The 13,710-nt window shown below is 36.2% G+C and overlaps 1 protein-coding gene across 2 annotated transcripts in view; it reads left to right on the top strand.

Moving 5' to 3' along the window:
• LOC148945559 (uncharacterized) overlaps positions 1-13,710 on the top strand; it is a 49,242-nt gene that overhangs the window by 23,994 nt on the left and 11,538 nt on the right. For both annotated transcript variants that reach the window (XM_089098706.1, XM_089098707.1), the window contains exon 5: positions 12,010-12,180. In XM_089098706.1, the coding sequence (XP_088954832.1) occupies positions 12,010-12,180 (171 nt within the window). The remainder of the gene's footprint in view (positions 1-12,009; positions 12,181-13,710) is intronic.

Here is a 13,710-nt window from a genome sequence, read left to right as displayed (position 1 = left end):
TAATATTATCTTCCATTTTAAATCAGAAATGAAGATCAAAAATGAAAAAGACTTATCTTTACGTGAGGGCTGTGCCCCACGAGTGCTTCTGTAACCGGCCAAACTTGCAAGGCACAACCCAGCCTAAATTTTGCTCTGCTATAAAAACAGCATTTAACGAACGAATCCTAAAATCGTAATTCCACTTTCAGTCCAAAATTTAATTCAAAATTCAATAATCACTGGCAAAAGCTTTTGCAAGCAATACCATATGGAAGGGGTCGTCGTAAAAACTTCAAAGGGGCTCATTCGATTGGAAATCGAGAGTTCTAGTGCCCTTTTTAACAGTCGAAAATGATTGGAGCGCAACTAGCTTCCCCCCCACGCCCATCATTCCCCCCCCAAAAAAAAACAATCAAAATTTTGAGATAGCTATTTTGTTCAGCGTAGTTTATTTCCAGATAGAAAATATGTTTTTGAGGAGGACAATCCCCCACCACCCTCGGGGCAAGGGTTTTAAGTTATGCCCTGGGGGTATATACGGTTTTTATAGGAGGCGTTACCGTAGAAATATCAAAAAAGCTTCATTAGATTGGATTCAAAGGGATAGTGTCCTTTTTATTTGTCGAAAGTGATTGGAGGGCAACTAGCCCCCCAACGCCCATCATTCCCCCAAACACATCCAACCAAAATTTTGTGATAACTATTTTGTTCAGCGTAGTTGATTTCCAGATAGAAAATATGTTTTTGAGGAAGACACTCCCCCACAACCTTCAGGGCAAGGGTTTTAAGTTATGCCCTGGGGGCATATAAGGTTTTTTATAGAAGGCGTTGTCGTAGAAACTTCAAAAAAGGCTCATTCGATTAGAAATTCATAGGGATAGCGCCCTTTTTAATAGTCGAAAGTGATTGGAGGGCAACTCGCCCCCCCCCCCGTCCATCAGTCCCCCAAACACATCCCATAAAAATTTTGGTTTATCCATGTTGTTCAGCGTAGTTGATTTTCAGATAGAAAATATGTTTTTGTGGAGGACAATCCCCCACAACCCTCTGGGCAATTGTTTTAAGTTATGCCCTGGGGGCATATAAGGTTTTTGTAGAAGGCGTTGTCGTAGAAACTTCAAAAAAGGCTCATTCGATTGGAAATTCAAAGGGCTAGTGCCCTTTTTAATAGTCGAAAGTGATTGGAGGGCAACTAGCCCCCCCCCCACGCTCATCATTCCCCCAAACACGTCCAATCAAAATTTTGAGATAACTATTTTGTTCAGCGTAGTTGATTTTCACATAGAAAATATGTTTTTGAGGAGGACACTCCCCCACAACCCTTAGGGCAAGGGTATTAAGTTATGCCCTGGGGGCATATAAGGTTTTTGTAGAAGGCGTTGTCGTAAAAACTTCAAATAAGGCTCATTCGATTGGAAATTCCAAGGGCTAGTGCCCTTTTTAATAGTCGAAAGTGTTTTGAGGGCAACTAACCCTCTCACGCCCACCTTTTCCCCAAACACATCCAATCAAAGTTTTAAGACAGCCATTTTACTAAACGTAGTTTTAAGGTCTGGAAATTAGGTCTTTCATAATGACAACTCCCCCACAGCCCTCAGGGCAAGGGTTGTAATGTAAGGATTCTCCGAATCCTTCATATAATTTTTTATGGAAGGGATACTCGTATAAACTTTAGAGATGGCTCATTTGATTGGAAATTGAAAGTTCTTGTTCACTTTTTAAGAGTCAAAAGAGATTGGAGGGCAACTAGCCCCTCCCCCTCCTCCATGCCCCAAATGTATCAGATAAAAATTTTGTTAAAAGTAGTTGAAAGGTTAAGTAACAAAACTCTGGCGTCGACAAAACCTCCCAGGGTCCGGGGGCAGGAAGGGATTCTCGTATGAACTTCAGAGAGGGCTCATTTGATTTGAAATTGGAAGTTCTAGTGCAGCTATTACGAGTCAAAATCGATCGAAGGGCAAATACCCCCCACGGCCTTTTCCCCCATCCCTCCCTTTGAACTAATTCTGTTTATACCTGAAGGCCGAATGAGAGTTGGAATGTTTTGGTATTAACACACACCTATTAGGCATCTGCTCTCCTCCCTAACAAGGAAAGAAACAGAGAGTGTAAGGCAGTGGCGGATCCAGGGGAGGGGCGCCCCCCCCCCACGTAGTGTAAGGTAATGTAATTTACTTAATTAACGCAAGATTGCGTTAATTAAACTTGCTCCTAACGCAAGTTTATCGGATCAACCTATTTCCACCCCCCCCCCCCCCCACTAAAACATCCTGGATCCACCCCTGGTGTAAGGGCACTATAAATTTTAATTTTTAATTCAATGAACCCCGTTCCAAAGTTTATGCAGCCACCTCTTCCACATAAAGTTCCTCTGGAAAAATAAATAAGTATTAATTCATTGAACCCTTATGGTAACGCTATAGCATTGCTTCTGACCTAAAAAGTTGAGTAGAAATTTCAGCTTCAATTTTTATGAATATCCGAAATTATCTGAGGGGAGTATGTTTAGGGAACATATTCCACGACTGGGAAATTTCTGCTGGGTGGAATTTAATGCGGGGGAATTATCAGCAGCAAAAAAAAATGTTCTTTGAGGGGGGAGGAATTTCCCAGCGGTGGGTTTTCCAAATTTGAATTATTCAGGGAGGGAACGACTAAACCCATTCGATAATATTCTAAATTTTACATCTGAAAGTAACGAGAATAAAAAATCAACGAAAATGTCAGAGATAGCACTTCAGGTTCCTTTAGACGATTTTGTTCGAGTCTTTTAAAAAAATACATTTTCAAAACACTGATTAATTTCATTCATTTTACTTTCTCTATGGCTGCGCAATTATGCATGTGAGGGGGAGACATCCCCCCACCACTGTCTCCGCTTAGGTTTCAGTTTTTATCTCAAGCTTTAAAAATGAACGCAATGCGATAAAAGTATAACTCAAAATAACATATATAGAATAATATATGCATATAAAGCGGAACAAATAATCAAAATTGCATATTATGAGTTGAGGCTCACCCAAATGATGGGCCAGGGGGCTGACCATTCCACAATCTATGAAATCAATCCTACAATAACTGAAAATATAAAGTATTTTTGAGTATTTTAACGTCTTCCACAACTCAAACGTTTCAACATTCTACAGCCCAATGAGTCTGTCTAATCTCCTAAATCGGGAACGGAGGAGATACATGAAGTTCAGCCCCGTATTGGATGATTCTCCAACATCCCCCTCCCCCTCTCCTACTGTCGACGCGAAAGTTTTGTTCCTTCTGCCAACTACGCCGCCCCCACCCTAAAGACTTTGATAAGGTAAAGTTTTGTATGGAAAGTACACATAGTAAATCTATTAAAATTATCCAATTATAAGGTTAAAATACATACTCTGTGATAGATGCAAAATTGCTTTGGCACACAAAATCCTGTTAAGGTCAATTCCAAACAGTCGTGATCCCTTTGTGTCAGCAAGTGAAATGGTCAAAACACCCTTATTGGAGCTATTTTTTCAAACCATCCATTGTTGCCAATCGCTGTCCACAAGTTATGCAAGCTGTCTGTTGTTCATATATAAGGTTTTTATCAAAGAGGTAATCGTAAAGACTTTGAAAAAAGCCTCATTCGATTTAAATTGAAAGTTCTAGATCCTTTTTTAAAGTCAAAAATAATTGGACAGTAAGCACCCCCCCCATGCAATAAAAACTTGAAACTTTTTGCAATCAAAAACGAACAAAAATTAATTAAAACAAACTTTCCGAAAAGTAAGTTTTTCAAAGAAAAGTAAAGGCCATTTTAAACTTAAGCTCAGGAGATATGAATACCTTGATTGAATATGAAAATCAAGCTTAAAACGAAAAAAAATAGTTTGCTATTAAAGTATAAATGAAACTTAAAACGAGCAGAAATTAAATAAACAATCAATGTGAACAAACATACAATATATATTAATGTAAATGAATAAATAAATCTTAAAACGAGTGAAACTGAAATTGAATATGCAAATCAAGTTTGAATCGAATAAAAAATAACTACAAACAAGAGTTTGGGGATCGCCTCACTGCAGAAGCCTAAAACCTACTGCGTCATTGGCGCTTTACTGAAAACGAATTATATTACAAATGTTTTCTTTTGTACCTAATATTGAAAATAAATATTAAAATTACAGTAAAATTTTTAACTGATGAGCTTTCAGCAATGAATATCATTATACATCAAATATTCAGTTTAATTTATTAGTTCTTTCCAAGATTAGTCAAGACAAATATAGTTTCACTACAAACAAAATTTGGATACTGCCCCCTTCTTTAACTGCAAAAACCTAAAGCCTTCCGCGTCATTGGCGCTTCACTGAAAACAAATTACTCTTATATTACAAATTTATTCTTTTCCAGTTCTTACAGCATTGTAAATGAAAATAAAACTTACAGTGAAAAAAAATCTTTAACTGATGGATCTTTCAACAATTAGTATCATTATATATCTAATATTCAATTTGATTTTGTTTATACTTTCCAAGACTGTTCAAGACTCGTATAGTTTTCAGTAAGGCGCCAATGACGCAGTAGGTTTTAGGCTTCTGCAGTGAGGCGATACCCAAACTCTTGTTTGTAGTTATTTTTATTCGATTCAAACTTTATTTGCATATTCAATTTAAGTTTCACTCGTTTTAAGATTTATTTCTTCATTAACATTAATATATATTGTATGTTTGTTCGCATTGATTGTTTATTTAATTTCTATTTGTTTTAAGTTTCATTTATACTTTAATAGCAAACTATTTTTTTTTCGTTTTAAGCTTGATTTTAATATTCAGTCAAAGCATTACTCGCTTTAAAATCTATTTATTCATTTATATTATTAATTGTTGTATGTTTTTTACTATGATTGTTTATTTAATTTCTGTTTGTTTTTGGGTTTCATTTATTCTTTAATAGTAATTTCTGGTCGTTTTAAGTTTGAATTTTAACAGGTATTCATATCTCCTGAGCTTAAGTTTAAAATGGCCTTTACTTTTCTTTGAAAAACTTATTTTTCGGAAAGTTTTTTTTAATTAATACGAACAACAGCGAAAAGTTTCTACAGAAAATGACACCCATCATAGTGGGCTGACTGGGAAGTTTTCAGTACGTCAGAGCAATAGTTTTCCCATAAGCCCGTCGTAGTGCTAAACATTTGTCACTGCGCGTGCGCGAAGAGGTGTAGTCACGAAGAGAGGTCTAGATTGATTTGTTGCTGCGCTCAAAGAGTTGCCTACTGGATCCACTGATAACAGTAATCGGTCCGAGAGTTTATCTTAACAGAGCTATTTGAATACAAAACCATTATGTTGCAGCATGAAAAGTATTGACACCTCGATGGTATTTTAAGTTTTCCGTGTCCATGGGCGCCCATAAGTTGAATTTCAGGGTGACTTACTCGGTCAAATCGGCACTTCCAATGCTGTAGAAACTTCAAAAAGAGCTCATTTGATTGGAAATTGAGAGGGACAGTGTCTTTTTAATAGTCAAAACTGATTGTAGGGCAACCAGCCCCCCAACGCTAATGATTTCCCCAATACAAGTTTTCACAATAACGTAAAGAGCTACAATGAGCCAAACATTGTCAGAAATAAAGATAATTTATATTCCGAGCGTAAAACTATCACAAATCACAATCAATAAATAAATGAAACTCAAAACGAACAGAAATTAGAATAAATAGCCGAGTCAGACTCAAAACAAGCAAAAATTAATATTAGTAGGGCTGATAACACTCATGCCTTCTCAAAACCAGAATATAATTTTCGCTTTACTGAAAAGAAAATACGACTTAAATGTTTTCACTTTCTTTTTCAATTTTTTTTTTAAATCCCACCTCCTCTCCTCTCGGTGACCTTCAAATTTTCTTTAAAAATATCTCATAATTTATCTAATGTCACCTACTCTTTTTTAAAAAAAAAGAAAAAAAACTTCTTCAAAAAATTCAATTTATTAATATTATATAAAAATTGAACATTACCAGGGTATAAAATTAGAGGTATACTACATTTTAATTTTCTTTACCTTTTAGGTTCATCCGATATCTCAGGCTGCCCGTCCCCCCTAGGGCACCCCTTCCATCATGAACTCAAATTACACTTTTCATATCCATTTTCATCAACCTTTATTTTCCCCCATAGATAATTCACAGTTTCTCCCGTCCCCCGAAATAAGAATATAAAAGAACAGAAAAAAAGTAAGAAATAAATTAAATACTCAATCGTTACAAATAAAAACCAATAGGTAGACTTTGTTAGTAGTTTTCTCCTTCATTTGCTTTACCCTTATTACTCATCTTTCATTTACCCTTTGGCTGCTCACTCCTGATTAAAACATTATCTTTATCCTACTTTTAATACTGCGTACTTTATCATTTTTTTATTCATTTTTTAAATAACAGCATTTCAATTTCTAATTGTAAATTCTAACAAAACTTTTTCATTTTTCTTACTCATCTAAAAAAAAACTCACTTTTACCTTTACCTTCACTTTTCTTCTTTTTGTTTGCCTTTCCTTATATTTACTAGCCTATCCCACTGAACGCTTACCTTTTTCATTTATCTGTTGGGTTCGTATCTTTCATTTTCGCTTTCCAAACATAGTAGCTGAAATGTGTGAAAATGTATGCCAAATCTTCGTGTTTTTTCGTTTGATTGGTTTCCGTGCATAATTTTATTCTACAAACTTTTCTGCGGTGACCAGTTCGTCATTTTCTTGTATTTCACTACCTAACAGTTGTTTCAATTCTTCTAATTCTGTTTTTACACTTGTGCGCTGAAGAATTAAACTCAAGTGTTTCAATTGGATTTCCACACCTTCCGCACATTTCAGTCGACTTGGTGGGGTCTATCCTATGTTTTTTTCTTCAGTTAGCAGTATTTTGTGATCCTGGAAAAACACATGCTCTTTAACCTTTGGCGGTAAGAAACTAAGAGTGTATCAGGTCGAACATTTTCTTCAGTTTTTCATCGTCAAGATCACTCGTCTCTAGAATTTTCGCTGGAGGTAGGTTTTCCTGTGAAATGAACCATTGTTTTATATCCGTTTTGTTTATTTTTTTGCTATCAGGGTCTGCGATGCTTTTTTCCAGTAATTCTTTGACAGTTCCGAAATGTTTTTGTACCGAATTTGGGCAGTCACTCCTTTCATTTCTCACCCATGCGTTATACCAATTTGTCATTGTTTTTTTTCTTCAAAATGGATTTCTTCGATAATTGTTTTCATATGAAGTTCTTTTATCTTGCCTTCTGTGCTAATTATTTGTAGGCCTCCTTGGCTTTTCATTAGAAACATATCTGTAAGTTTAAGCTTTGGAGGAGGTTTTCCGTACTAGACGAACTGATATATCATTGATTTTATTTTCTTCTGGATGCCTTTTGTGGGGTATGATACTGAAGCGAAATACAATATCACAGGACAACAGTAAATATTAACGTACTGAGCATTCTGAAATATTGTAAAGGATCTTTTGTAGCCGTAAGCAATTGCCGACTGAAACTTCTGCAATGTTATAACCCACTTTACTTTTTCCGTCTCTTTCCATTTTTTTCTCCATTGAATACCTAAAAACTTTGTTTCATCTTTCCTTTCTATCCCGCCAATAAACTGAGGTTCTTCTTCGCTTAAACACATGACTTCACATTTTTCTCGTTTAATTCTGGTTTGAACAAATCGCAGTATTTAGTTAAACAATACAGAGCTCGTAAATAATACATGTCTGTTTCTGTGAAAGTCGGGAGGTCGTCAACAAATCCTTCTATCTTTTGTTGGGTTTCTCCTATCTCGATTCCTTGCATCTCATGCTCCAAATATCGCAACAAAGGGTCAATATATATTTCGAACAATAAAGAGCTTAATGTGTATCCCTGTCTCACTCCTGTCTCTGCTTCAAAGCTATCGCGTTCCTTATTACCTATCACAATTGTCTGTTCTATTTTCTCCAAGGTCGTTTTTATCCATTCGATAAACTCTTTACAGAAACCGTATGCCACTAGTATAATAAGTAGGATTGTTCTTCTTATTTTGTCACATGCTTTTCGAATGTCAAAGCTTGTGATTCTGTATTTCTCTTTTCCTTCTTTTTTTCCATCACGTATATTACGTTTCGTATGGCTCTTAGAACATCAGCTGTTTTCCTTCCGTCTAATCCTCCTTTTTGTCGCTTACTTAGCAACTTAGCAAGTACCTTTTTTAGTCGGTTTGCAAGTTCTTTGGTGAGGATTCCGATAGTCGCAGTTTTTTAAATTTACAGGTCTTCAATTCTTCAAGATTTCCTGACTTTGGTAGGAGCTTCATTGTTCCAATACATCTAGTTTTTTCTTCGGGGCTATTTAGCATCTCGTTGAACATTTCAGACAGAATCGGGGCTATTTCATTGGCATGATGCTTATAAAATTCGTAAGGTATGCCGTGTCTGCCCGGTGAGTTGTTATTTTTCGTTTCCGATAATGCTTTTTTTATTTCTTCTGCAGTGATTTCGCTTATTAGCATTTCATTCTGTTCATCTGTTACTTTTGTTATATTGATATCCTCAATAAATTCTCGTACCTTCTTTTGCTCGTCTTCGGTTTCTTCTTTTTCTTTCTTGAACACTTTCTGGTAATAATCTCTTGCTTCGTTTAATATATCTTTTTCGTTTTCAAAGACTTCCCCTTTCTGATTTCTTATTCTTCTCATTTGTTATTGGCTTATATTTTTTTTCTCGCGGCATATGAGAGTTGTTGTTAACTGTTCCTTTTGAATATGTTCATCTATTTTAGTTCTTATTTTTATTGCTTCTGCCCGCTTATGCTCAACCTCACTTATCTCTGATAGAGCCTCAAAATATTCCTTGTTTCAGTTTTTCCCTGCATTTATTTCTTCTTTTAGCTGGTAAACTACTTTATCTACAAAGCTGACGTGTTTTTCTTCAAACCTTGCTGTATCACGAGAGATTTGTTGGGCCACTTTTGTAATCACTGGTTTAGGTACACTCTCCCAATGTTTCGGAAGGCTACTTTTCTCGACAGTTTTCAGTACCTCTAATATCTTTTCTGTTGCGTTTGTGAATTCTTTGTTTCTCATTACTTCAGTATTCATCTTCCATGACAAATTTCTGAAAGAAGATTTTCTTTTTTCTCGTCGTTTATCAATGTGGCAAACACAGCTTGATGGTCGGAAAACGGTACAATTTTGTTCTCAATTTTGTATATTTGTGGAAGGATCTCACATGACGTGTATATGCGGTCGAGTCTAGCTCCTCCTCCGTACGCCGTCCAGCTTATCCTAGTGAAACTCCTTGGATTCACTTTTTCTTTCCAAACGTCTAGAAAGCCTGCAGCACGCATGAATCGTTTCAGTGACGAGCATTTATTGTCACTTTGTACTATAGCATCTTGCTTATCTGTTATGCAGTTAAAATCTCCAAGCAAAACTATGTTTTCAATATCTTTTGGTATATATGGGGCTGTTTTTTCTTCGTAGAATACTTCTCGTACTTTTTTGTTTTGCGACGCAGATGGAGCATATATGTTGACAAATTTGCACCCACCTATCTCACACCTGATAATTCTCCCGTCTGTATTAGTTTGAACATCTTTTACATGGAGCTTTTCTTTATATATTATTGGTACGCTTCCTCCACCTGCATTGCAATTTGTAAAATACTTATATTCAGGTTCTAAACCTTTTAATTCGCTCCTGTCGTTCTCTTGTATAAATGCTAAGTCTATTCTTAATTTTAGTAGATACCCTTTTAGTATTACTTGTCTACTTTGTTGCTTTATTTCATTTACGTTCAAAGTTGCCAATTTTTTGGAAGTTCTTGCTGATTTATCACCATGTCTTCTTCATTTGCTCTAGCTCTTGTTTTCTAATCCTTCTACTGACGAGAAAGACGTCTCAGCGTAATCGATTAGTTCCAAAGCCTGGCTTGCCGAAGGGCTGTTAGTGCTCTGTATGATTTCTTCCACACTATCGATCATATCTTCGATGCTTTCAAGTCGGCTCGAAAGGTCAGCTTGCCCTGTCTGTGATTCTGTTCTTTGCTATCTTTTGGTCCTTTTCATACTCCTAGTAAGTACTCCCGGCAGTGAGCTACTCCTGCTGCGAGCCTCTTGGAGCTCTTCATCTTCGCTATCAGTATCTTGTCCTTTTTTCTCCAGTTTCTTTTTTCTTTCTAGCTCGTCCTTGTATTCACGGGTCGTTTTCTGCTTTTCCGATCTTTCGAATTCGGGGGTCATTTTCTCTCTTTCGCGATCTATTTTTCTTACTGAGTTTTCTGCGCATGGGTCTTGGCCTGTCCAGTTTATTTTTCTTTGGGTCTCAGGTTGGTTTGGTTTTCAGGTTATTTTTCCGGCCGAACGTTGCTTTGGCTACTACCCGCATTAGGGCCACTTGGTTCGGATGTTATGTTTCTTTACGACCTCTTGTGAGGAAAAAGGACACTGAGCTGCTAAATGTCCTGTTTAATCACATATAATGCATGTTTTGATTTGGCCATCATACCATATCCGCATTCTCATTCCATTTACGAAAATGAAAGAAGGGATGTTCTTATCTACTCTCATGCTTGCTATTGGTCTTGTTTTGGCTGTTTCGAGATATCCGTCACCAGAGTAATGCTCACATTTGCATGAGAAAACCTTACCATTCCTTTCCAATGTCTCTTGGACATCTAACAACTCCATATCTAGCGGCATTCTTTCTATTTTCACAAAAGTGGGTTTTGTTTCGCAACTTTCGACGTATACAACTCTTTCATGAAATGATAACATCCATTCTTCAGTTTTAGCGAGGAAGTCTTGGAGCTCGTTGCCAGTGCTGAACTTCACAGACATAGTTTTTCTATATCGCAGCCCTGATCCATCTATACGTATTAGGTTCTCTTTTTCGACTCCATAATGTTTCAGCCATCTGTGTACTTCTACCTCTAAAGGTACACCTCCATCCGGGAAAGCCACAAAGCTAAGAAACGCAGTGTTTGTTCGTACATACCTTGCTGGTACCTCTCCTGGTTGTTGCGTCATTCTTTTCTCTTTTTTTTAATCATACCAGGCAATACCAATACCTTTCTTTCTTTCTTTTTTTCCCTTTCTTTTTTTTTCTTTTACCAACTATTCTAATTCACCAGCAAAAATAAATAAACCTACTACAAAAACAAAATTTAACAAAGGAAATTTTTTTCCGCTCTTTCTTTCCCTCTTTTCCTTCCCTCTTTTTCTTCGGTCTTCCCTCTTTTTCTCTTCTTTTTTTCCTCCCCCTTCCCTTTTTTTCAGTCCCCTCCTTATTTTTAACTTTAATTTAAAAATCTATAAAAACCAAACCCAAACTGGGGAAACACGCCAATTTTAACCTTCTTTTGCCCGCGAAAACCAAACTCACAAACGAAAATGGCAACGCTGCGCGGCCGATAGTCACGCAGTCAGCGCGTGTACATCTAAGAGACGCACAGGATTCCTAAATTATGGCACTTCTTAACGAAAAAAAAATATTCACTTACTTGTGAAATCACAATTATAAAGCTGGTTTCAACATTATCCCACAAAATTACCAATAACTTATTCAAAACTAGTGAAATGACAAAGTATATTTTCCTTAGTTATTTCACCAGGGGTGCAATCTTTGAGCTTATGTTTTCACTTTTTTTAGTTAAATAAAAAAAAATTAAGACTTCAAGGAATAAACATCAGTATATGTATATTAAACTGACAATCTACGGTCATTTGCTTTTTTTTTTTTTTTTTTTGCTTTTTTCAGTAAAGTGATGGGTGGTTGATATATAACTTTTAACTATTAAAAATAACAAATTTTAACTCTTAAAAAAAACACTTTTTAACTCTTAAAAAGTGATCTGAAAAAAAAGCAAATACTAAAAATTCACAGACCCTGAAAACTAACAGTGCTTTTTTTTACTGCTTATTTATATCGATTCTTTTTGACTAACGTATAATAAAAAGATATTTTGATGAATTTGTTTATTAAACTTTATTGTTTTATTTTTTTAATGCCAATTTCATTTTTATATTGTTTTAGAAGTTGATGATGCTTTACCAAGTCACAATGAAGAAGTCTTTGGCGTTCCGAACCTTTTTTTGTTTCCTAAACGTGAAGACATTGCTTTGGGTAATTTTCCTGAGTTTTCAGGACCTTGTAAACTTCAACCCGATGCCCAGGAATCAGGCGCCACGTCTTTTGACAGTCAAGGTATATCTCAAATATATATATTTTTTTTTGTTTTTTTTTTATTATTTTTTTTTAGAATCAACTGTATTGGAATATCAGCTATTCGAAGAAAATCAGGAGGGACAAGCGGATGAAACTATGAATTTAGAGTAATCTGAAGACAAACTTTTTTTCTTGTCTCATCTCCTTGTTCTTCGAATAGTATTCATTGCTCTAGAGTTCGGTGCCTGATATTCCATAACTGTGGTTTAACCTTCTCATAGCTTGTAATACGACCAGGAATACGTTCCTAGAGTCTGCCTGAATGTACCATTCCTTTAGTACCTTCAAAAAGGATTTCTAGCTAAAAAAATATTTTTATATGGTTTCTACTAGAATTGGTATGTCCATTAGGTTTGTATGTGTGTTTGAGCATGATTTATATAAGTTTTATTGGGTTTAAAACCTGGTGCTGCTTCCTTGTCTAGATTCTGATTGGAGTCCAATATGGGGATACTCTTGTCGTAACTGTAAAATTATCTTCTTGCCCTTGCGAAAATAGGCTCAGATTCAGTATGTCATCTGCATAACCAATCAAAGACAAATCACTACCTTGCGGAATATAAGTCATAAATGACTTTGGTTTTAGCTTTACAATACTGGTATTAAATGCTGTCGATAACGAAATAGCACCTTGTTTTACCCACTTCTTTACCAGGAGAGGGGATTTCCACGTTGAGAAACAGCAAAATCGTAGGAGGCTAGTACACCTAATAGCCAGATGAGGAAGCTTAAGCTCCGCTTTTAGATTCTAACATGTCAGCGAGTGGGGCTAGACTGCAGGGATAGTCACTGGTCAAATCCATATAAAATATGATCTCCTCGTAGAGAAACGAATCAAATGCGCGCCGTAAATCCTGGGGAAATAAAGATAGATCCATCAATTTCTTTTTTATAATGCTCAACCCATGATGAATATGGTATACGAGACGGTGTTTGACGTGGCACTACTTTAACAACACTGGACCATGTTTGATTTGGCCGTGACCGAACTTCTTCTAAACAAGACGAAATAATCAAACTTTAATGCAGAAACAGCTGCTTTGCAAACTGGTGTTTAGTACAACTATACAGTTTATGCAGCCACGCGACGCGGCTTATCCACTTCAACCCAAACTGAAAGCCTAAATTCAGCAGAAAAACAAGCATTACGCAAATTATAGTTAGTTAACCAACTGGGCTCTTCAATTCCAACTTTTACTCGCCTAATAGGCACTGCCGATCGTTCTGCAAGAAAGAGCATGAGTAAGTTTATTACAGTAAATGTTCAGCCTAACTTGAGAATCACGCATACGGTATTCTTTCTTGAACTCCGCATCAATAAATCAAATGGTATGCAAATTTTCGCGAGAACATTATTCCACGCATTCTTGAAAAGATCTCGAGACACCTTGTCCCAATCATTAGTATAAAATACAGATCGCTCTTTAGCAAACGGATTAGAAGAAGGACTAATATCACCAATCTGAGCTCCAAAAAAACAAAGAAAAATGATCTGACGTAAAACTGGAA

The sequence above is a fragment of the Artemia sp. Qi Xiang Cuo genome, chromosome 13 (assembly GCF_049724085.1).
Source record: "Artemia sp. Qi Xiang Cuo chromosome 13, ASM4972408v1, whole genome shotgun sequence".
NCBI classification, from domain to species: Eukaryota; Metazoa; Arthropoda; class Branchiopoda; order Anostraca; family Artemiidae; genus Artemia; species Artemia sp. Qi Xiang Cuo.
The sequence above is the reverse complement of the archived record's forward strand: the minus strand, read 5'-3'. Positions and strand labels throughout refer to the sequence as shown.